The following is a 25,069-nucleotide window of genomic DNA, read 5'->3' on the forward strand; positions in this document are numbered from 1 at the left end:
AACAAGGCAGAGGCAACCTACGCCAGAGTTTGTGTAATCCGTTTAGTTAACAGATAAAAAAAATCTGAGGAAAGATGAAGCGATAAGAAAAGCAGCACCAACTGAGCATGCTCCTATTCAAGCAGAGACAGAAAGGAAGTGGACGTACTGTAGAAGCTTGCCATTACGTAGTTTTGACAGCGATCACCAGTAAATTCATTTGGGCACCTGAGAGTAAAAACAAAAACAAAAAGGTAGAGAAAACAGAGAAAAAGAGAAGAGGTGAATACACGCTAAGAGAGAAGCTTCTTTAGTGTGTGTGTGGCCTGGACTTGGTGTGTTCATCTCCAGCAACCGATTCTGTTTATCACTGCCATCAAAGCTCAAAAGTGAAGTGAATTGAGGTGAACTTTAGAGAAATATAACACGAGAGTACAACACTCCAAATGTAAACATCACTTTTGTTTTACGGCAAAATGAGATCAGTACACACCAGCAAGCTTTCCTTTTAGGTCAAAGTTTCAGGAGACATATAGGATAGCTTGCAGTTTTAATAATGGAAAAAAAATGCATTGAAAAAACATTGCACTGATTTATAATGTACATATGACAATGTACAGCCCAAGGCAGAAGAAACAGAGCCCAGTTCAAACTGAAGGATGAAAACACCAAGTGACACTGATTTTGACTGCTGCAGTTGGAGGAGAAAGCAGATTTCACATTATTTTACAACATACTTTCTGGGTACTGGCTTCTCATGGGCAGAACTTCAGCACATCTTTTCCCAGTGTATCCGTGTAGGCACCTAAAGGGCAAAAATGTGATCAGCGATTGAAAAAAACAGCAAAACCCAGAAAAACAGAGAGAATGCTACTCTGTTTCCTATGGAACATGAAAACTCCTCGCAAAGACCTCTGGGAGGGAAAAAATAATAATGGAAAAAGACAAAATATCCAAGTCTGTTTTATAGATACTCTATATTCAGGCAGGTAGCTGTGTTGGTCTGAAGAAGTCGAAATAAATTAAAAAATTGTCCAGTAGCACCTTAGAGACCAGCTAAGTTTGTTCTGGGTATAAGCTTTTGTGTGCATGCACAAACAAAGAAGAAAAGGTGTGCATGCACACTTCTGAAGAAGTGTGCATGCACATGAAAGCTTATACAGTGGTACCTCAGATTATAGACACTTCGGGTTACAGACTCTGCTAACCAGGAAGTGGTTGCTCCACGTTAAGAACTTTGCCCCAGGATAACATGATAGATAATTAACGTAAGGATATATACAATTTGATAACATGCAGAGAATAACATGTGCTCAGAAATCAGAGAGAGGAGCTGAGGGAAGTCTTGGGGGGGAGGGTTTGGGGGGGGGGGGAAGGGGGGAAATTAATGAATATGATAGGTTTTGATAGTTTGTATGTTGGAATTATTAATATAGTTTCTCCTTTTATCATTTGTTCTACTTTTCCTAGGTAGAATTCCCACTGCAGGAAATGATTGCGGCCAAATAGACATTCAAGTAGTTCTGCCATCTCTCAGGCCATCTTCCTCAAGCTGCAGTCCTTCCATATTCTTTTTCTTGCTCCAAACATAAGCGAGTTGGTTGCTATTTCCCCCCCCCCATCCCCTGCAAGCCTTAGCTAATTCTGAGCTTTAGTATTCCTGACACCATATTTAGACCTTCAGCCTACTCCAGTGCACTCATATTTGGCGATCTGTTCCTCTTGCCCCCTTTAAGTCTCTTGTTGAAGAGCACCCTGTGAGGGACCACAGGCTTCTTTAACTGTCTTCCGTTTTTCCTTCTCAATGGAACAGTTTGTGATAGTGCCTTCCACAATTTACTTTTCAGAATCTCTCATCCCCTTTGAACTATTTCCTCATTCAAGTATTTCTAGTCATGAAACCCTGCCCAGCTTTTCTCTGAGCCATTTGAAATGGGCTTTCCCAAAGTCCACGGAAGATGTCCACATATGCTCATTTTTCACCTCCCTTCCCCTTATGAATTCCAAGATGACACGGTCACTTTCCCTCAGAGTTTCCCCTGCTCTCAATTCATCAACCAGTTCTCCCCTGTTCATCAGGATTAAATCCAGGATTGCAGACTCCCTTGTTACTCTTTCCACTTTCTGAAATACGAAGTTGTCAGCAAGGCAAGGCAAGACTCTATTGGATAGTTCATTCTTAGCAGAACTTGACTGATATCAGATGTCAGGGTGGTTGAAATACCCCGGTAATACTATGACTCCTCTCTGTGAAAGTTTTGTAACCTGTTTTAGGAAAGGATCATCCACATCTTCTGGTTGGCTGGACATAATACACTGACATAGCAGTATCAGTTTTGTTCCTCAGTCCTCATATCTTTAATCAGATGCATTTGGCAGGGTTTTCACTCTCAGATTCACAGATATCTTTACATATAATGCTAATCCAAATCCTCCCCTTTCTGAAGAGAAATCTATAATTTGACTAGGAAATCTGCCAATATCACTGCAGTGCTGTGACCTGGTAACATTAAGGGGACGATGTGGCCAAGGGGTAGGAAGGAGCAGCGGATGTGAATTTCATATATTGATTTCAGCTAATGAGATAATACTTTGCTTGCAGACTTCCATTTTTTAAAGGCCATCTTTTAAGGAATATGATTAGATACATTTTAATTTTCTTCTAAGTATTGTTTATGTTGGTTTTGGGATGAACTTTAATTGTGTTTATTACAGGACAGGTATAATATGTCTGATAAGAATTCATTATCAGTTAAACCGTTTTCGGTCAGCTCCGTCATCAAATGCTAATATGGATGGCCATAAAACTAAAAAGAGCATGCATTTCTTAAAGATTAGAAGGTGTTCCTGCTGACAGTGTACTGGTTAGTTAGTTTAAAAAGGAAGCAAAACAGATCCTGTATTTTACACCTTCTGATTTATTAAACGTTGCTTCATTTCAGTAGCAATTGCATTTAAAACCTTTTATGTAAGTGTCACACTTACATACATCACTCCCAATAATGCACATGATTGTTGTCAAACCAACCCTGGATCTAACAATAGATCTAAGGTTAATATTAGTAAATTGTTGAGGTGACTCTGGGAACCAGACCATAATACAATGTGTTTTGGAGGTTAAATAAATGCAGTGACTCTGCTGTTCATTTGTGAAGTAAATTATTCCTGTTAAACAATTTACCAGGTAACACAGAAAAAGCGTTTGCCAATAGATGCTACAACTCTACTAAAGAAAAGTTTTTGGTTTTTTTACCTGCACAAATATCGTGGATTTGGGAGATCTTTGACCATGAAGCACTCGCCTCCATTTACACAGAAGTCTTTCTTATTCACACCACACTTTGTGAGATGACTTGTCCCAGTGGTAGATGTAGATGTGGCTAGAATAAACACAGGGGGGATGTTAATATTGTTGCACATTTTATAGAACAGCGTCAAACTAGAATGACAGCATTTGCATTTTAGTGTTTGAAATATTACTGCAACAAACATTCAGCTTCTGGATTACAAAGAAAAACAACTATGAGCCTGTCCAGAATATTTTTGGGTACTCCTATGATCTCTACATCCTCACTTACACCCGCTGTACACGTTGCAATCGTGTCACCTAGCCCTGTGTTTAAATATAGAACTGCACCAGTCACAAAGAAAGAGGAAGTGGAAAGTGGAAAGAGATCAGATCTTTCTCCCAGCTAAGTTCACCTCCATGAGTTCTGCAGAAGGCGAAAATGATTGGGAGAGAAGTTGCAGTCAGTCATCATCTGTGTGTTTAAATGAATCCCCATCTCACTCTCTTGAGGAGAGTGGGGCAGCTCGGGCACACAAAACACACCCAATGGTGCACTGCATTGGTTTTAAAAGCCCAAAAGGAAAGCACTCCAGCTGGGAATGTTTAAAGAAAAGATGAACTATATCATACTATAGTTCAGCTATAATTAACAGTGAAATTAAAATAATTGGTAAACTCTGCTTTGCATGTACAAATTTGCAAATGTATATACAATGTAAAGCCATAGAGTTCTATTACACATGGGCTGGGTCTACAATGATCTGTAAAACATCATTAAAAATAATGTTATAAAACGCTCAATGCATTTTTATTGCCGAAGGCTCACTGCTCTACAGCGCCTTCTGGTGTCACATTTTAATAACACATTTTAAATATTATAAACAATGAGTGTAGATGAGCCCATGGTATCTTGCATGTCTCTTTTCTTTGCAACCCCCCCCCCAAAAAAAAACCAAAAAACCCCCCCAAAACAAAAACCCCAAACACTATCCTGATCCTGGATCTAGCATTAAACTGGAGACTATGGTGTCCCTGGCTAGGGAACCAGCTTGAGAACTTGCTGGTGATCCACTGAACTATAGACTGCCAAGCAGGAATATTAAAATACTTTATTGTCACTTGTACAACTTGTATACAGTGAGATTACACGAGCACCCCCCCAGTCAGCTCTCTTAGTCTTAATTCCCCTCGTTTACTGACGCACACCCACCAAACCCGAAAGTCAGTTGCCCTGTTGTTATCTTTTCATTCAGCAGCCTAACAGTCCACGGATAGAAGCTGTTCTTTACCCTGTTGGCGCGACTAATTATGCTTCTATATCTTCTGCCTGAGGGCAGGAGATCAAGAAAGTGCCGGCCAGGGTGTGAATCATCTCTGAGAATTTTCCTCACTCTCCTGAGGCAACGTTCTTCCGCTATTTCATCCAGCGGATTCACGGGACAGCCCATAATATCTTATGGACACATCATGCACCTTCTGGGGTAGTTTGTCCACCTTTGAATTTCAATTTACATTTTATTGTTAAAAAGTGCTGTATTCACCACACTCTGTAGGCTCTTCCTATCAGCTGATGGCAAACCAGCGTACCACACCGTGATGCAATATGAAAGGACACTTTCAGGAACCAACTGAATCTGATGTCACAACTCCCTGGCACACAGAACCAGAATGAGGAGGCTCAAAGTCCTCTTCCCCTTGGTTCAAGTGCCTCACCACCTCACCAGTTCAGCTCTGAAGGCGAAAAGGCCTTGAATATAGGAGAACTGTCCATTTTCAGGCTGACAGGTTGGCCCTTCAAGATACCCTAGTTTTGAAACAGGCCTCGGTTCATTTCCAACTCTTCTGGGGGCAAATTGTTCACTAGGAGCTCTCCTTGGTGCTGCCTTGCTCCATTGGTTCTCATGCGGAACCAGAACAGGACATTAATAGCCTGGCAACCTCTTGGCCTCACATACATTTCACCGTTTGTAAGGAAATAACCAAATACAGAATTATGTTGGTAATCCTGCAAATATGCTCACTGCAATTATTTTGCTATTGTCAGACACTACAGTGTGGAAAATACATCGCCAGCACTCCAATGAAGAATTTAGTTGATTCTGCAATCCTATGCACACTGCCTTGGAAGTATGCTCCACTGAACATATGCACTTCTGAGTAAATTGTTCATAGATAGGTGGCTCCCCCATGGCTAGGATAATGTCTAGATGGCACCCACCACACAAGAGAGATATAACAGGTAGTAGGAGAGCCGTTATTCGCAATATCAGCTCTCTGTCTCTATCTCATATGTGAACTGCTAGTTGCTCTGCTCCCAATTCCAAGGTGTTTGCCAATTCTCCAGATCACTGGACTACTGATTTCCAAGGTTTAGCAATCTGGGGGCTGGCATTGCTTCTGCGTAGTTCTGCAGAATCGCTCAGCAAGCATATGGTTAAGTCCTTAGGAGGGAGAGGCTCCAGGAGGTCTTCCCTGACTCAATGTCCTCTAAGGAACTCCACATCTTATCTTCAATATGTGGAAGAGATGTTGTTAAGTAACTCCAGGTTGGAAAGTAATCTCTCCTAATATAATCTTCTTTCTCCTTTTACTTAGACATCGGTTTAATAATCCACAGGCTGTGTTAAGAAGTTTGAGCATGTCAAAATATTTATTGCATATGCCTACCTAGAATCACATGTGAATTCCATTTCCCACTCCTCCCACTTTAACCCTCTAAAATGTTTCCTCCTGAAAGCAGACTATTACTCTGGAGACGCCCTGCAGTTCAGAAAGTGAATGCATTAATTTGAAAAAGAAAAGCAATATTGTCTGCTTGAGCTCCTGCAGACAAAGCTTATTACTGCCACAATGGCTAATGGAATGCTTTAAATTGAATTACAAGGATGGTTGTAGAGGAGTCATGCCTAAAGCTATCTATAATTGCTGCGGCCTTCTTGCTTTGCACTTTTTCTTCCAGCAGCTGTGAGATCAGAACTGATCACCCTGGGAGTTTCAGAGTAACAATTAGCTCTTAGCTGATACAAACTTGTGGACAAATCTAGACTGCAGACAAAGCTGGTTTAACAGTCACCCCCCCTCTTTAGGGAATCCTGGGAACTGTGATGCAAGCCAAGGGCCTCCACCAGAGAATTTCAGCATCCCCACCAAAGTACAATTCCCACGATATTTGGGAGAAGCCGTGTTTGTTAAAGTGGTACGAAATCTATGCAAGTTTATAGTGTGAACCTGTGCTAAGTGGCTGCCTTGTTGTCTTCAGACTTAAATCCTTCACAGACATGTGCTGCATGCACCTAAATTAATCTGCACCAACTCTGATACATTATCAAGTTCAATACTTTCTAACATGGCTAATAAAGCAGAAATCCTTCTACGTAACATCAATGCATCACCTCTATGCAATTCTTTTTTAAAAAATTTACTAATACCCCCTTAATGCTGATTCCTTTGACCGCATTAGTCTGACTTCAACTGCTAACAAGCCCAAAACAGAATCAATGAAACAATACTGAGACAAAGTGATAAAAAACATCCTTCTAAATTAGAACGAATAATTTCACTCCAAACAGGAATTGAGTAAATAGCACTGATCTTCACTTTAGATCAAGAGTCTTGGCTATTATTTCCCATGAATCTATGCAAGGCAGTCATATTCACTCCAAAGGAAGAAAACTTAAGTTCTAAATATTTAGAAATACAGAATTACTAACTAGTTGTCTCAAGTGTCGCACAATGAAATGTCACAAGCAACAATTTTACTTTTACTCAGCTCTTTCTCTCTCTTTTTAGATTTTCAAAGTATAATGTTTTAAGGCAGCCAGAAAATCCCAGAAGGATTTGTACTTTACCAAAAGGAAATAAAAAGAGCTCTCATGTCAGAGAATAATAATTCATCTATTCTTCTAAATATTTCTTTACCTCTGCCTTTAACAGAGCACCTAACAACTTTCCGAATAAAACCAATTTAATAATTCATCATAATACATTCTCTGCAAAAAACCCCACAAAAAACAAGGTAAAGTTTTGATTACCTGAAGCATTGTTGACCTTTTTGTGCCTTAACTTAGGGAAATACATTCTATATTCTTTCTCTTAAAAAACCCCCCAAAACAAACCACACTCCACCGCTAAAGCTTACAAGTACCTTATGAGTATCTTTTATACAGCCTTAATCTTTTTTTAAAAGCCCCATGTTCCCTAGGCTACCTTTAGATCTGTGTGAACTCAAGTACAAGATAGACTTGTACGTATTTTAATAGGGTTTCTGCCGATGTCAGGTGTAATTTCAAGTGGATACATGATCAGACCCACAAGGTACGATGTCATTGCTCAGTGAAGAGAAAATGTGCCAGTCTCAGAACTTATGGGTCATGAACAAGACTCCTTTGCTGAATTGTAAGTAGACAAGGGTGTCTCCTTTGGCAAAAAAAGAGATGACTGGAAGAAGAAAGAGCTCACTGTATCACACGTTTCTGTGAATAAGTACTGCTGTCATTGCTGTCAGCAGATGCCTCGCTGTAACTCACTCCACTTCAAGAGGTGCAGGCAGAGATGCAAGGAAGCAGTAAGAGGAGGCGAACAACATAATGAGAAATCGTGACACCGTATTTCCATATGCTTCCTTTCTCCCCAACGTCTCTCATTTAACAGCTTCCTGAATCGCAGAGTGAACCATTGTGCGACAGAATCCACATATAATTGGCTTTCTGGAGAAACCACCGTGAAATGGATTGGCCTTCACTACTTTGATTCTTTCAAGAAGCGATATATATAGAACCTTGGGAACTGCCAATTTTCTAGAAAATGGGAAAAAACACTAAGAAACCATTTTGAATCAAGTTAAGATGGGTGGGAGTCACCTGTTAATTCCTTAGCATGAAAACAGTAACCCCACTGCAAAGGGCTCCTCAACCAGCATAGATGTTTCTACCACAGAGATAAAAAGGTAAAGGTAAAGGGACCCCTGACCATTAGGTCCAGTCCTGGCCGACTCTGGGGTTGCGGTGCTCATCTCGCTTTACTGGCCAAGGGAGCCGGCGTTTGTCCGCAGACAGCTTCTGGGTCATGTGGCCAGCATGACTAAGCTGCTTCTGGCGAACCAGAGCAGCGCACAGAAACACCGTTTACCTTTCCGCTGGAGCGGTACCTATTTACCTACTTGCACTTTGACGTGCTTTCGAACTGCTAGGTGGGCAGGAGCAGGGACTGAGCAACGGGAGCTCACCCCGTCGCGGGGATTCGAACCACTGACCTTCTGATCGGCGAGTCCTAGGCTCTGTGGTTTAACCCACAGCGCCACCTGCATCCCTAGCACAGAGATAGTGGCACATTATTTCAGCTTGGTTAAGGAGCTCTGCGTGGGTATGAAGTACAGCTTATGCCATTAACTATTAGTGTTGGTTATCTAGGGCAGGTGTGGGGAACCTCAGAGCCAATGGCCAACTGCAGCCCCCCACTTCCTTCTAACTGGACCTTGAGATTCTCCCTGGACCACACACTCCTACTTCATATCCTTCTTGAGTATTTTTGCAAGTGTGTAATGTGTGCTTTCTGTGCTCATGCTGCTTGGATGCCTAGATGGGAGGTGTGTGAATGTAGAAACTAGTCTACAAAAGTAAAATTCACATCTGCTGTTCTGCCACGTTTACCTTTGGAAAAAGATCAACCCCTATTACTTAGTCCTAAAGAAACCGATTATTGAACTGGGATAATATTTCCACAGCTTTACAATACAGTTTTAGAATATGAACACTAGACGTCTCTCTTTAAAGATTCCATTCAACTCCTAAGGAAAACAGGAAACCACTGGGGCTGGAAGATAGACACTTCAGGAAAAAGCAAGGGCATGTAAACTTGTTGAAACAATTTCATGTGTCTTATTGCAGTACATGACTCAAAAGTCAGGACTGATTTCCTTTCAGAGTTCAAGCTGAAAAAAGAAAAGGAAATACAAAAGACAAACACTTTGGTTTCGTGTGCCAGATTGCCTTCTCACTGATAGACTTGAGACTGACCCAGTTGGCAGCTGTGCTGGCTCTGCAAAGCATCTAAACTTGCAGAAGAGGCTGGCTAGGTTAATATATGGTGCAGGCAGCACGACCAGAAACATTTGGGTTGTGTTGACTTTTGAGATGAGAGGGAGCAGATAATGGAGCAGAGGCTGTTTTGAAAGGAAGTTGAGCAATGTTTGAGGTTGAATCCTAACAAGACAGAAGTACTGTTTTTGGGGGACAGGGGGCAGGCGGGTGTGGGGGACTTCCTGGTCCTGAATGGGGCAACTGTGCCCCTTAAGGACCAGGTGCGCAGCCTGGGAGTCATTTTGGACTCACAGCTGTCCATAGAGGCACAGGTCAATTCTGTGTCCAGGGCAGCTGTCTACCAGCTCCACCTGGTATGCAGGCTGAAACCCTACTTGCCCGCAGACTGTCTCGCCAGAGTGGTGCATGCTCTAGTTATCTCTCTCTTTGACTACTGCAACATGCTCTACATGGGTCTACCTTTGAAGGTGACCCAGAAACTACAATTAATCCAGAATGCAGCAGTTAAGACTGGTGACTGGGAGAGGCCACCGAGACCACATAACAACGGTCCTGAGAGATCTGCTTTTCCGAGCATAATTCAAAGTGTTGGTGCTGACCTTTAAAGCCCTAAACGGCCTCGACCCAGTATACCTGAAGAAGCGTCTCCACCCCTATCATTCAACCCGGACACTGAGGTCCAGCACCGAGGGCCTTCTGGCGGTTCCCTCACTGTGAGAAGTGAAGTTACAGGGAACCAGGCAGAGGGCCTTCTTGGTAGTGGCACCCGCCCTGTGGAACGCCCTCCTATCAGATGTCAAAGAAATAAACAGCTATCTGACATTTAGAAGACATCTGAAGGCAGTCCTGTTTAAGGAAGTTTCTAATGACTAATGTTTTAATGTATTTTTAATCTTTTGTTCGAAGCCGCCCAGAGCAGCTGGGGAAACCCAGCCAGATGGGCAGGGTATAAATAAATTATTATTATTATTATTATTATTATTATTATTATTATTATTATTATTACCAAATGTGAGCAGCAAGGAAAATGGAAAAAAGTGGTGCTTCACTTTACTGGATAGCAGCCACATCTGTATCACTATTTTACTACTACTATTCCTTCCAGCAGGCTTTCAGTCTAATCAACATGGTATAAAAAGAAAGAGGGAAGCAGATTCAGGCCTTCATTCTTAATGCTACTCTGAAGTTAGTGTGGAAGAAGCAATTCTGAAATCTCGAATGTAATCTGAGGCATATAATCATTCAAGAAATTTTAGTTATTTCTAGGCTTATATTTTAAACCTAGTTTACCCCTCATCTTGATGCATGGTGACCTCTCACTGAACTCAATGGGGCACTGCAGCCAAAGACTAAAATAATGCATTTATTATTAATATTATTATTCTAAAAAATGTATGTCCTCATAATTTAAATACTCCTAAGGGCAGCTGAACACCCGAAATAAATAAAATATACAATTTTATCAGTAAATATTTTACATATGAAAACAGAATCATCATGATAAAAAGGCAACTGTAAAGCTTTCCCTAACATCTGGATTTTGTTTTTATGTTCACTAAAATAAATGGTATTCACTAGCTTCATTAAGAGTATAATCAGGGTCTTTGGAGGGCAGTGAGCAATCCAACATGCTTAGGAGACTATTACAACTGCCACATCTATGTGGTTAAAACGTTTTAAGAGCCTGTAAGCAGAAAAGGAGGATCACATTCACCCAGTGCTATACCAGCTGCACTGGCTCCCAGTGGAGTACAGGATCAGGTTTAAGGTGCTGGTTTTAACCTTTAAAGCCCTATACAGCTTAGGACCCTTGTACCTACGGGACCGCCTCTCCTGGTATGTCCCACAGAGGAAGTTACGGTCTGCAAATAAAAACATCCTGAAGGTCCCAAGGCCACAGAGAGGTTAGGCTGGCCTCAACTAGAGCCAGGGCTTTTTCGGCTGCGGCTCTAATCTGGTGGAGCGCTCTGTCACAAGAGACTAGGGCCCTGTGGGACTTGACATCTTTCCGCAGGGCCTGCAAGATGGAGCTGTTCCACCAGGCCTTTGGCCAAGACACAGTCTGATCCCCTCTCTCCTTCTGTAATCTTCATAGAACTCTAACCCAATGGTTGCCACTAATTTGATTCTGAATTGATTCTAGAATGTATTTTAATTAATTGGCTGTACAATTTTAGGTACACTGTGCTATTTTTACCGGTTGTTACCTGCTCTGAGGGGACGCAGGTGGCGCTGTGGGTAAAAGCCTCAGCGCCTAGGGCTTACCGATCGAAAGGTCGGCGGTTCGAATCCCTGTGGCGGGGTGCGCTCCCGTCGTTCGGTCCCAGCGCCTGCCAACCTAGCAGTTCGAAAGCACCCCCGGGTGCAAGTAGATAAATAGGGACCGCTTACCAGCGGGAAGGTAAACGGCGTTTCCGTGTGCGGCTCTGGCTCTGGCCAGAGCAGCGATGTCACGCTGGCCACGTGACCCGGAAGTGTCTCCGGACAGCGCTGGCCCCTGGCCTCTTAAGTGAGATGGGCGCACAACCCCAGAGTCTGTCAAGACTGGCCCGTACCGGCAGGGGTACCTTTACCTTTACCTTATAAGGAAAACCAGACTATCCTTATGCACAACATAAAAAAAAGCTCTGTGGAAAAAAAACGATTTGTGATACTGCATTGCTGCTGGAATGCTTCTGTTCCATTTTCAAGCATCCGTGAGCTGGCACCGCAAGACAGTCTTATCTATCCTATGCATGTACAGTGGTGCCCCGCAAGACGAACGCCTCGCAAGACGAAAAGCCCACTAGACAAAAGGGTTTTCCGTTTTGGAGGCGCTTCGCAAAACGAATTTCCCTATGGGCTTGCTTCGCAAGACGAACAAACCGCTAGACGAAGAGAATCGCGGAACGGATTCTTTTCGTCTTGCGAGGCACCACTGTACAGTGGTACCTCAGGTTACAGACTCCGCTAACCCAGAAATATTACCTCAGGTTAAGAACTTTGCTTCAGTATGAGAACAAGAAATCGTGCTCCGGCGGTGCGGCGGCAGCTGGAGGCCCCATTAGCTAAAGTGGTGCTTCAGGTTAAGAACAGTTTCAGGTTAAGAACGGACCTCCAGAATGAATTAAGTTCTTAACCTGAGGTACCACTGTACATACCAAGCTTCAACCAGACGGTTCTCCAGTCAGTTTACAAGAAGATAGAAGCAACAATTTTAAAAAATCAGTATAAAAACAGACTAAAACAAGACCAAGTAGGTCCTGAATCACTGAGAAAAGACCCACCTGACTATCTCCTGAAGGTGCCATGGTGAGGCTAAATATTGATTTTCTGCCATCGGTGGCACAAAGTAGGCGTGATTGCAATTTGCTCTTACTCGTGTTTCTGCCAGCATGATATTTTCTGCCACTTGGATTCAAGCCATTTCCCTATCTGCTTCAATGCCCCCAGCTCTCTAGTAAATTAGGAGCAAGACTCTGTGCACTGTGTGGGGGGGGGGGGCACTTGCAAGTAATTGTGAAACAACTGGAATCATTTCTATATTCTACAGAGTAACTAGGGCTTTGATAGAGTGCCTGCCATGCTAGCTGGAAACTCCCCAAAGACCCTAAAGAATCTATCAGATTCCATCAACCTTCAGAGACAAACCATTTTAACTACCCAGGAAGAGCAGAAGCAGCTGCAAGCCTAAGTCTCACCAGGAAATGGTCTGACCATGACAACGGGGTCTAGAAAGATTTTCATACTTCCATTTCAACAGAACTGCAATACTGAAAGAAGACTCTTAGTACAGTGGTACCTTGGGTTAAGTACTTGATTTGTTCCGGAGGTCCGTTCTTTTTTTTTTTTTTATTTCATATTTATTAAGATTTTTGAATACAAATGCATAAATAAAAATTACTTATATCATAACATAATTTCGTCTCTTCTTTGGACTCCCTCTCATCTCCCGCACCCACTTACATCGTTGCAAAAGATTTTTTCCAAGCAAATTACCCACTTGTTTACAATATTTATCACCGCTCATTTAGATAAAATCTAACAATTCTCCAAAATAAATTTATATTTTCCTTATTTCTCACTTATCATCAAAATTGTTCTGGAGGTCCGTTCTTAACCTGAAACTGTTCTTAACCTGAAGCACCACTTTAGCTAATGGGGCCTCCTGCTGCTGCAGCACCACCAGAGCACGATTTCTGTTCTCATCCTGAAGCAAAGTTCTTAACCTGAGGTACTATTTCTGGGTTAGCGGAGTCTGTAACCTGAAGCGTATGTAACCTGAAGCGTATGTAACCCGAGGTACCACTGTACTACATACCTTATTGGCCTGAATGTAAGCCTCCCTCTCCCCCAAATTCCAATTGTGAAAAGTTAAAGTGCAACATATATTCGTAACTGTGGCATTCGTACGGAGCCCCCGGTCGTCTCACGGACTATTGACCCGTACACCACTAATCCGCTGCCACCAACCAGGTCCTCCCCGGTAAAATCACTTCAGTCTCAGTCAGGTTTTCAAGTTAATAAAGAAGAGTGTAACTTATTTCAGACACAAACAAACTTTAACGGCATTCCAAACGTTGTTACCCTTTACTTTCTTAGTCTTATTTTCCTCTCTCTATCTCTTCTACCTCCCCTCACTCAAGAACCCACTGCCCAGTCTCTCTATTTCCAACTGCCTGCCAACTGCTTCTCCAACTGCCTTTCCCAACCAGCCAACTCACTAAAACCAGCCAACTAACTCAAACCTTGGGGTAAGCCCTTTTATAATCAGGTAGGCTCCGCCTCTGGCTTTCCCATTGGTCTATATTTTTAACCCTTTCCCTCCCCCCGTTCAAACATTTTCAAAGGAACGGGCAAAGGCCACATCGACCTTACAGTATGCAGCCAGGAGCGCAGGGCAAACAGCGCCAGGAGCGGGGCAAAGTGGTGCCCGCCCCACATGCAGTCCCCCTTCCTCTCCCCCAAGGCCAGGAAGGGAGAGAGCAAGGAAGGGGGAAGGCTGCCAGCAAAGCAGTGCAACTCACACCCCACAGTATGCAGCCATGAGCAGCAAGGAATGGAGTGGCTTATATTCGGGAATTTTTTCTCTTCCCCCAACTCCAGTTTTAACAATGCAGCTTATATTCGGGTGGGGCTTATATTCGGGCCAATACAGTAATAACAAATGAGAAACAAGTGTACATTTATAAAATGACTGTTCAGAAAAGACCCTTATCTTTTATTTATTTAAACCACACACACACTACTACTACATCAGACAAGACATCCTTTACAGATTCTGAACGGAATCAAATCTTATCTCTCGAGTCTTAAAAAGCCTAATTCTAACAAGGTCAAACAGAGCAGAAAAGAGAAACATTTTTCTCTCCTAAAGCTGGACATGGATCATTTCACTTGGGTTAAAAAACAAAACCAATCATCTGCAGATTTTGTATCATGTTCTAAGAAACGAATATAGAAATTATTCTATTACTAAAATTCTTTGATGGTCAACTGTACCTAAAATCACAATTTACATCTTCAAAGAGAACAACAGTGTGATATAATAATAGTTTTTTATATGTTGTATGTGATGGGTGGCAGTACCATAGGAGGGGAAAGAAAATTGGAAGGATGATAAGCATACATTTATCTCTCCGTAAGAAGAGAAATACAGTGGTACCTTGGTTTATCAACTTAATCCGTTCTAGAAGTCCGTTCTTAAACCAAAGTGTTCTTAAACCAAGGGATGCTTTCCCATAGCAGCGGGGCACTCCAGGAAGTGGAACGTGTTCTACTTCGAAGGCAAAGTTCACAAACTAAAACACCTACTTCCGGGTTTGCAGCATTCTTAATCCAAGTTGCTCATAAACTAAGCTGTTCTTAAACCAAGGTACCACTGTACTCATATTTGGATAAATCATTCTGAGTACTCTAACTCCAAAATGTTTTTTTTAACTGCCTAGAGCGCACAAATTTCTCAGTTTGCCATAAGAGCCAAAACAGCATGAATTTAAGACAGTCAAAACTCATATTTATTAGCAGAATCCATAACTGAAGCAGAAATGTCCTGCCAAAAGGGACGGGTCCAGTGCTACTTACACTGGATATACAAAAACCTAAATGGGGAAACAGGTACCAGAGTTCTGGACACCTAACTTAGGGAAACTCAGCCTCAGAATATTGTACTAGAATATAGCCCCAATAATGCAAACAAAACCATTGCATATTCAACGTCTTTTGTCATATCGATTAAAGGCCAAAATAGCATCGGGGGGGGGGGCTCATATTTATAGGAACGGCAGCAGGTGTGGAGGAGGAATTTAACTCTTTCCTCCCCTGCTCTGGTCCTGAGGAAGCTGACATAAGCTCTAGGAAGAAATTCCCCCATTGCTGCCTTGGTTTGGACCTCACTACTTTGCTTGGGTTTCTTCTTCTTTATGCCATATATTTAGTAACGCATTGCATTAAAACAGTACGGCAAAAATGTCAGCTAGCTGTTCAACAGATAGGATAAGAAAAGAACACTTGGGAGAATCTGAGTTGTTGTACAAAAAGGGAACTGGAATGACAGTTGTCAGGGGTTACGCCAATAAATGCTTAATGAATGAATGAATGAATGAATGGTCAGGGGTAGATCCTGATTGCTCTTAATATGCTGTTGGCATCCATCTGTCAATGGAAGAGTGTGCCTTTGAGGGCGAGATCAAACCGTTGGGAGAGTTACAGCGCCTGCTGTGGCTGTAGAGACCAATACATGAGAGACATGTTTTACTACAGGTGGGACAGATGAGGGCATCTGGTTTTGGTGTAACAGGTGCTCCATGGGGTTTATTCTCTCTGCACTCCTCCCAGTGGGTTGAAATGACTATGCGTGTGTCTAGTTCAGGGGTCAGCAAACTTTTCCAGCAGGGAGCCGGTCCACTGTCCCTCAGACCTTGTGGGGGCGGGGCGGGCGGCTGGACTACTTTTTTTGGGGGAAATGAACGAATTCCTATGCCCTCAAAATATCCCAGAGCTTCATTTTAAATAAAAGCACACACTCTACTCGTGTAAAAACACCAGGCAGGCCCCACAAATAACCCAGAGGTGCATTTTAAATAAAAGGACACATTCTACTCATGTAAAAACATGCTGATTCCCGGACCGTCCGCGGGCTGGATTTAGAAGGCGATTGGGCCAAATCCAGCCCCCGGGCCTTAATTTGCCTACCCATGGTCTAGTTCAATCTTAAAAATAATCACCTAAAAGGGAAATATAAGGTAAAGGGACCCCTGACTGCCAACCTTCTGATTGGCAAGTCCTAGGCTCAGTGGTTTAACCCACAGTGCCACCTGCATCCCTTAAAAAAAAGGAAATAATTTCTACCCTATCACCCAAAGGGAGGAATTACTGGAGTCAGAAAGAGATTCCTCCTAGGAAAACTAAAAAAAACCCTTGACAATGCAGTTCCTAATCTGAGAATCACTCGGCAGCTCTCTGGGAGCTACTAATCATTTAAACAGTGAAATCAGATTTTCTGCATGGGCATGCTGCACATTGCAAACTCAAGAAGGTGGATGGCCTCCCTCTTTTGGAAAAAAAATGCACCCTTTTCATCTCAGCCATCTTCCTCCAAATCTCATCACAGTTGCAGAATAACATGATTGGGATTTTCCTTTCAGCCACATAAGGAACATTTACAGTAAAATGTCACTGACACACTGCAGCTATTCATCAAATAGAATATTTCACATTTTAAAGCTACTTCCTTTCTCCTGCTTACTCTTACCCCCAAAGCTTCTAACTGCAGGCAGAATACTCTAGACTAGAGATCACGGAATAGTGAACATACATCATTAATAGTCAGTGACACCCTCTAGCTATTGTAATAAGGAGGCTACCAGTGGACAGTTTGGGGCAGCCTGACCTAGTGGAGAAGCACTGCATTCTCCATAATGGATAAACCTCCCCTGTTGTGTGTGATGCTTTGAAATGTACAAAAAAGGTACAGATTCTTGTAGCAGAAGAGTTACATTTAACAAACAGTGAATTCTTGGCTCTCCTCTAGTCTCTTTGTGTGGTTATCTTATTTCATCGACAGAAGTGATTCCATAGATATCTCACGCAGAGACTAAATTGATACATTTTTGTTATTTAATATTTATAGAATGCATTTAGGTTGTCAAAAATAAGATTTATAATGAAATGCTAAAAAGTTCCCTCGCTGTAGCTTTCCTAATGTAATGATGCTGCAATAATAAATCTATATCCCTCCCTCCCTTATTACTCACAGTAAACAAAATGAACAAGAATTCATTTAAATAATCTATTTAAATCTGTACTGGTCAATCATTGGCTACCCTGAGAATATTTCTTTTACAAGCTTTGCCCTGAAGTATTAAAATCTAAGGCTGCTTACACATGACTGAAGTACTTGGGTTTTTTTTCTATGCAGCCCACACACTGTCTAGATCTATTGCATATTATTTGCTCCTGAAAGTACTTTTTGAGAAACTAGTTTCATTCCAAAAATAAAAGCTCATTGCAGATTGATTCCCTGTCCATTTGAAAACAGATGTAGGCAGATCTGGCAATAAGGGAGAGTATATCCACACCTGCCCAATACTGTTGCGGGTGAGTGTATACCAAGATCACAATCACTACTTACTTCTTCATTCCCCTGGGGCATATTTAGGGAGTAGGAAGAAGTGTGGATCTAATCTAATCAAGGGGATGATTTTCAAATGCCTATAAGGTAACCGCACCTACCCATATGGATGGTAGGATCTAGAATTAATCTATATTGAAAGCAGTTGAAGCAGAGCATGAACTACTTCAGTGTGAGAAAAACCACATTTTTGTGCTACAAACAGATTAGCAGGTACACAGGTTTTTGTGTGTGGGGTCTTTTTTGTCCTTTGGCTACGATAAAGATAGGAACAAGAGGAATGGAAATACTGCAGCTAATAAAGGGGGTATGACTTCTCTGAGCAGAGGGAGTTAACAGGATGACAAGAAAAAACAATATATACAGTTACAGGTAGGTAGCCGTGTTGGTCTGCCGTAGTCGAAACAAAATTTTAAAAATCCTTCCAGTAGCATCTTAGAGACCAACTAAGTTTGTTACTGGTATGAGCTTTCATGTGCATGTGGTATCTGAAGAAGTGTGCATGCACACGAAAGCTCATACCAATAACAAACTTAGTTGGTCTCTAAGGTGCTACTGGAAAGATTTTGTTTTGTTTTGTTTCAATATATACAGGTTTATATTTGATGCCGCCAAATGCATTGAAGGAACCTCATTAGCTGAGACTTAGCTCCACATATCTTTCCTTATTCAAATTTGGAGCAGTATTGCATTAAACTTTAAATTCCAGCTGAGGATAGGTTACCTAAGATATTTCGGTCTTAAGAACTTAAACTTTGTTCTCCCGCGTAGATTCCACGGGTAGCAAAAATGAGTCAACTGATGGTGTTTCGGTAGAACATTTTTGTGTAATGAAATTTTATGCTGCCAAAATAGAATTTGGGAATAAAATCCACAATACTTTTATTCAACAAGATCCATCACCCATACCAATTTCTAAGATGGTTCCTTAGTATTCATTGATAAAATTTTATCATGGCTATGAATCCTCTTTATTGGGCCTTTGTAAATTTCCCCTGTGGAAAGATTTCACTTTACTCAGCGTTCAGTAAGTGCTATCTACAGCCAAGACAAGCATTTCCATATTATTCCATTTAACCTTCACCACTGAATCTTTGGAGCAAGTGAGGATGTCCCTCATGACATTTTTCATTGCTCTGTTTCTAAACAGGTTCAGTTAAAGTTACTCAGCTACAGGTAAGATATACCCTTTGATAAAATAAAGACCAATTATAACACCTAATTGAAAACAACAGTAAAAACATTGTATGGGTAGATAGTATTGTCTTACTGCGGTTTTTTTATTATTATAGTTTGCTGTTGTTTATATTAACCCATTTTAAGGTAACAACTGCATTTTGTCATCTTAATAATAGTTTATGGGGGAAACGTAAAAACCTCTTTACATGAACTTCTCTAAGCAGCACTGCTTCTTCATTGTTTATCTTCACAAACTGGGAACCTCCTAGGCTGTCAGGGTTAACTTATTTTGACTGGAACACAATTGTGTGCCATAATGGACCAATCAAATGTATTTTGAAAAATTGTTTGTCAGAACATTTATACACAGTTTAATATATCCAACATGATGGTCATGGAACATGGTTTCGTCTATTTTTGGATAACCTGGATGTCATTTTGAAAAAGTTGACTCAACATTTCAAAAATGCACGTTTTTGGAGAACTGTTAAGACATTCTAACCAAATTTGGCACAATAGCCACTGAAGTTGAGGAGCTGGTTTTGGTCTGTGTTTGGAAACCATTGGGTGCCATTTTGAATCTAAACAGCAGCAATGCCAGACACTCCCTCCTAGTTAAAGTTAACACAATATGTGACCCTCCAAATTTCACTGGATTCCAACTCTAACAATTCCAGCTAGCATGGTCAATGGCCAGGGACATTAGGAACCAGTGTTTAATAACATCTGGAGTGCCGCAAAAGTTGCCTACTCCTGGTATATACAGTCCTCTATAATGTTGGTGTTTTTTATTTAATACGCCAGGTTTAAAATACCCAACCTTGACCATCTGAATTCAGTGTGCCCTTTTCTAGAAATATTGTAAGCTGCTGTATTATTGTAATAGAAAGGTGTAGTATATTTTATCTAATATAAAAAAGAATCCCAATGAAGTTGTAACAGGATAAAGAGCTGCAACATAACTTTACAAACACCAGTAGTCTGGCATAGTAATGCTACAAAACAATTAACAATTTTTCTTTTTTCCTGTTTAAACTATATAAAGTTTGAGGCAACTTCCTTGTCAACACTTCTTTAGGAGGACCTGATAGCTGACTACATTGCAAAATTATATTTCTAGTCATATAATATTATTTCCTGAGTTTCAGCTGCTAATTTAATAATGGACAAATGACACTCAAAGCCAGGATGAGAATCTTCTATTTTAACTCTGCTCAATTATAATTTTGGACTCAGACCAAATGCTGAAATTATCTCACATGCAATCATTATTAAGAGTGATTTGATTGTTTTTCATGTTGACTCTCATTCTATAAAGCAAGCCTGATTTCTAAAAGATCTAATGGGTAAGATAAAGCTAGGGATACCATATCTGTAACAGGGAAGCAATAGATATTAGTCCATAAGTGAAAACTAAAACTTTTGTCAGATTAGTGGGCTACCTGGTCCATTTTGATATTTGATACAGAAAAAAGGGGATATGATCTTAAAAAATGTATAGAAGTCTGCACAACATGATGTGCAGTGTCAGACGCATGATGCTTCTGAACGCCAATTGCATACAGCTGTTTATAAGCATCCTACAGGCCTCTGGTTGGTCACTGTTCCTGGACTAGGTGTTTCCTTGGTCTGATCTTTTAGTGCTCTTAAGTCCTTAACACGGCGGTTCTCAACCTGTGGGTCCCCAGATGTTGTTGGACTACAACTCCCATAGGGATGATGGGAGTTGTAGTCCAACAACATTTGGGGACCCACAGGTTGAGAACAGCTGCCTTAACAGAAACACAATGTGGATTTTGTTGATTGTGTAGGCACAATTCCAGTTATGAGAAGATTGCTTTGTAGAACATCCATGCACATTTATGAGATTAACTGTGCCTCTCTGCTGCCCATTCTAGAAGCCAAACCCCCATCACCAACATCACTGAAGCAAAGCTGACATACTCTGTCTCCCCCCCATCAGCTCACCTCTGAGCAGAGCTGTCCCAATACACTTTCCTGAACATCTAGAGACCCTAAATGACTGAGACCTAGAACAATTTGTCATGGAGATGACCAGAGGAATGGTGACCCTGGAATCTGGGGTGGCACCTAAAAGCCGGAGCAAGATATAAATGCTGTTGAATTGACTGTGAGGAGTTATCATAGTGCTATCAATTTCAATATATATTTAAATGGACAGTTGCTAATAAAAGCGAATACAAGTCACATTTCGATTCAAAAAGAAGAAACTTCTGGAGATTGATGAAAACCAAGTTGAAACACAAAGTCACAAGGGTCAAATATCTCCAAAATGCTTGGAAATTCTTTAAAACCACAATATTAGAAGCTTAGCTAGAATGTATACCGCAGATCAAGAAAAGCATCATTGAGATGAAGAGGATTCCTGTGTGGTTAATGAGCAGAGTCAAAGAAGCTATTAGAGGCAAGAAGGCTTCCTTTAGAAAACGAAAGCCTTGTTGAAACAGGAGAGCAAAAAAGGAACTCAAACTTTGGCAAAAGAAATGCAAGCAGACAATTAGGGATGTTAAAAAAAAAAAAGAATCTGAAGTGCACATTACCAAAAACAAAGAGCAAGAGGGGAAAATGTTTTAAATACAGTACTAGAAGGAGACAGGCTAGTGAAGTCGTTGGACCATTGGGGTCCACTTCAAAGCCAATATGTGCAATGTGCATGATACCAGATCAGTTCTCACCTGACCCACACAGCATTCCAGCAGGACACCAGAGTGATGGCCAATGCTGGAGCTAGCTTGGAGCTTTGAGCAGTGCTGATTCCAGGCCATGCTTCTGTTCAAGGATATTCATACATTCATTACATCAATATCACTGTTCAAGGATATTCATACATTCGTTACAGTTGTTGCCGTGGGAAGTGTAGCGAGAGCCCATAAAAATCTTGTATGAATGAATCCATTACATAGGTGTGCTCCTGCCTAATAATAATAATAATAATAATAATAATAATAATTTATTATTTCTACCCCGCCCATCTGGCTGGGTTTCCCCAGCCACTCTGGGCGGCTTCTACAGAAACCAAAAATACACTAATATGTCGTACATTAAAAACTTCCCTGAACAGGGCTGCCTTAAGATGTCTTCTGAATGTCAGGTAGTGGTTTCTCTCTTTGACATCTGATGGGAGGGCGTTCCACAGGGCGGGCACCACTACCGAGAAGGCCCTCTGCCTGGTTCCCTGTAGCTTTGCTTCTCGCAATGAGGGAACCGCCAGAAGGCCCTCAGTGCTGGACCGCAGCGTCCGGGCAGAATGATGGGGGTGGAGACGCTCCTCCAGGTATACAGGACCGAGGCCGTTTAGGGCTTTAAAGGTCAACACGAACACTTTGAATTGTGCTCGGAAACGTACTGGGAGCCAATGTAGGTCTTTCAATGTAGGTCTGTTATGTGGTCTTGGTGGCCGCCCCCAGTCACCAGTCTAGCTGCTGCATTCTGGATTAGTGCCTTCATGGCACTCAATAAAAAGGTAATTGAGTTGAATTAAATCATATACGTTTAATTGATTAAATAAGTGCTTGTGCTGATTTTCAGTATTTTTATCTGGAACTTACCACTCATGTTGATGCTTCTTACTACATAGGCTTGTTCAAATGACTTAAGTGATTTTATGCCATAAGAAATATAATATCATTGGCTGTTTTCACTCAGTGGGCCAAGCACAATTATATTTCTCCAGGAAAAAAGTTTTGTCAAGGTCAGCTAAGATATAACTAAATTTGACTAGGTAAGGGCAAAATTGTAAGCAGAATCTTTCTTCGGGCTATTCCATTACAACTCGGCAGAGCTGACTTTAGGGCTTTCCTGGGAGCTATACATCTAGATCAATCATGTACATCTTAATCTCAGCTGAGAAGAGTATGGCATCTCAGTGGTAAGGTCAACACAATCGCTGACATTTCTCTGCAGGATTAGAGAAGAACTTTGTTGTTCCTTCCTGATACCAGAGCGATGCAGTTTTAGACGAAATAAACTCCTCCAAACAGTCAACCCATGATAGGAAATGCTTTGCTTGAAAAGTGATGGTGTAAATTAGTCAGTTGCGAAGATACTGCTGAAAGAATTATAAAAATGATCTGCTCACTTACATACACCATAACATCTTATCTCCATAGCATGTAAAATGCTTTACAGTGTGTGAAGGACACCAGGAGAGCATGCAAGCCACTTAATTCCTCTCACTGATCTTAATCATCTGTGCTGGCATATCTGCCTACTATACAAAAACTGTATGCTGCATTCTTGTGTCAGTGACTAAGTGCAACAATTCAGTCCAGCCTAAATTCTTATTTATTGTTGCACCAAATCTTATGATTGCAGTGCAAGGTCATTTCTTCACAGTTGTTTTAAGCCTTAATTATTCAGATCACAAAAAAGGTATTATTCAGTGGATAGTAGCTGTGATTAAATGACTTCTCCCTTAACCAAACCGGTGTAATAACAGACAATACAAAATGTACTTCCATTATATTCCACAATCTCCCTGATTCTTAATTCTCCCTCCTCTACTAAATCCCTTGTGCTAAGCCATTTGGAAATGCAAAACAAAAGAGGGTATCTTTATTTATTTTGCTGATAGTGAGTAAAATTAAATTAGGATTAAAAATGGAGCAGTACTACTAAATGAATTGAAATGTATTTTCACTCATTTTCTGAAAGCAGTTAAGTTCACAAACGTGACTAAAATATTGGCAGAAAATTGTGTCTTTAAAAGCACAATTTACATTTTCTGTTTTTAAAGAAGGGGCCCACTAAGGCAGGCTTGAAATATCAAGAAATCAATGAAAAGTAATTAAGTTAAGTGCTCAATGACCTTGGAAAGACTCTGAAGGCAAACTAGGATGTGTAATAAATAAGGAAATATAAAGTAGCACAATATTACATTGTTTTAGCTTTCATGAAACATTTGGTATATTTAACTTAAGTAAAACTAATTTTAAAGTCTTTAATTAAAAAAAAAAGCAAAAATGATTTAGGCACTGAAAAATACCTGTGGTCAACTTCAGCGAAGAATATTTGATAAATGTACTTTTTATAACTATTAACATTTTTACTATCAATTCTTTGTTTTTTATTAGAACCTACACAATAATTTATATTACAATCATTTATACATAATAAATAAGAATCTAACAATCAAATCATCATTTAATATCATTCCTATGAGATGCTGACTTTTCTCAAGGCTCTTCCATACTTGCTCTTCATAGAAATTGCATACCCTGCTCTAATCTTCACTGCCTTTCTCCATTGTGGTCATGCCTTCTGGTCAACTTCCAGTCTTGATTGGCCACCTCCAGTGTTGGGCATGGCCAGGCATGCCAACTCTAGGTGGCAGAAGTAACACAAGTCCCCTCAATATTCCTTAGCAGGGGTTTCAGGACCCCCCCCCAATATCAAGGGGGCGGAGGCGGCCAAACAACTGAACCGAGCATGGTATAACATCAAAGGCAGGCTCCTTCTAAGTGTGCGAGAGTAGGAACTGTGGCCGTTGAAGCTGCATGGACTGGGCAAGGTCTCCCATTGACACACATGTGACATCACAGACATGTGCCCTACCAATCACTGGCCCAAGGCAGTGTCACTGGGCATGGCTAAAAGTTGCTCCCCTTCTCAGCAAGTCTGTGCAGATCAGGTGAAGACAGGTGGTTATTGTAGATCAGGTGAGGACAGGTGGTTATTGTCCTCTCTCCTCTCATTAAATCATTGATTTGATGACTGGGGAGGGGGAAATCTGCACCCCCCATTGTGGAGCTGGGCTCTGCCTAACCCAGTGCTATGTCCACCTTAATTTTTTGCTGCTGCTGTCAAAATTTGAGGTAACAACTAATTTAGAATTGCCTTGTTGGGTTTGACCAAGAGCCATTTAGTTTACTGTTCTGCTTCCTTCAGTGGCTAGTTAGATGCCCCTGGAAAGCTCCCACATAGGGCAGCTGGAGGAGGCCTTCTTTTGTTGTT

At 41.2% G+C, this 25,069-nt stretch overlaps 1 protein-coding gene and 1 long non-coding RNA gene across 9 annotated transcripts in view; one reads left to right on the forward strand and one right to left on the reverse strand.

Annotated features, from left to right (window-relative positions):
• Window positions 1–25,069, reverse strand: part of NRG1 (neuregulin 1) — a 521,720-nt gene that overhangs the window by 24,087 nt on the left and 472,564 nt on the right. For 7 of the 8 annotated variants that reach the window (XM_079959487.1, XM_079959488.1, XM_079959485.1 and 4 more), the window contains 2 exons: window positions 3,233–3,359; window positions 149–207 (listed from right to left, as the gene is read on the reverse strand). In XM_079959487.1, coding sequence (XP_079815613.1) covers window positions 149–207; window positions 3,233–3,359 — 186 coding nt within the window. Of the gene's footprint in view, window positions 1–148; window positions 208–716; window positions 785–3,232; window positions 3,360–25,069 lie in introns of all 8 variants that reach the window. The other variant, XM_079959489.1, reaches the window with a different exon arrangement.
• Window positions 13,880–25,069, forward strand: part of LOC307206586 — a 34,315-nt gene continuing 23,125 nt past the window's right edge. Inside the window, exon 1 of the long non-coding RNA XR_013834387.1 lies at window positions 13,880–14,059. This is a non-coding gene — a long non-coding RNA (uncharacterized lncRNA). The remainder of the gene's footprint in view (window positions 14,060–25,069) is intronic.

Source organism: Podarcis cretensis (assembly GCF_951804945.1).
Source record: "Podarcis cretensis genome assembly, chromosome: 17".
Lineage (NCBI taxonomy): Eukaryota > Metazoa > Chordata > Lepidosauria > Squamata > Lacertidae > Podarcis > Podarcis cretensis.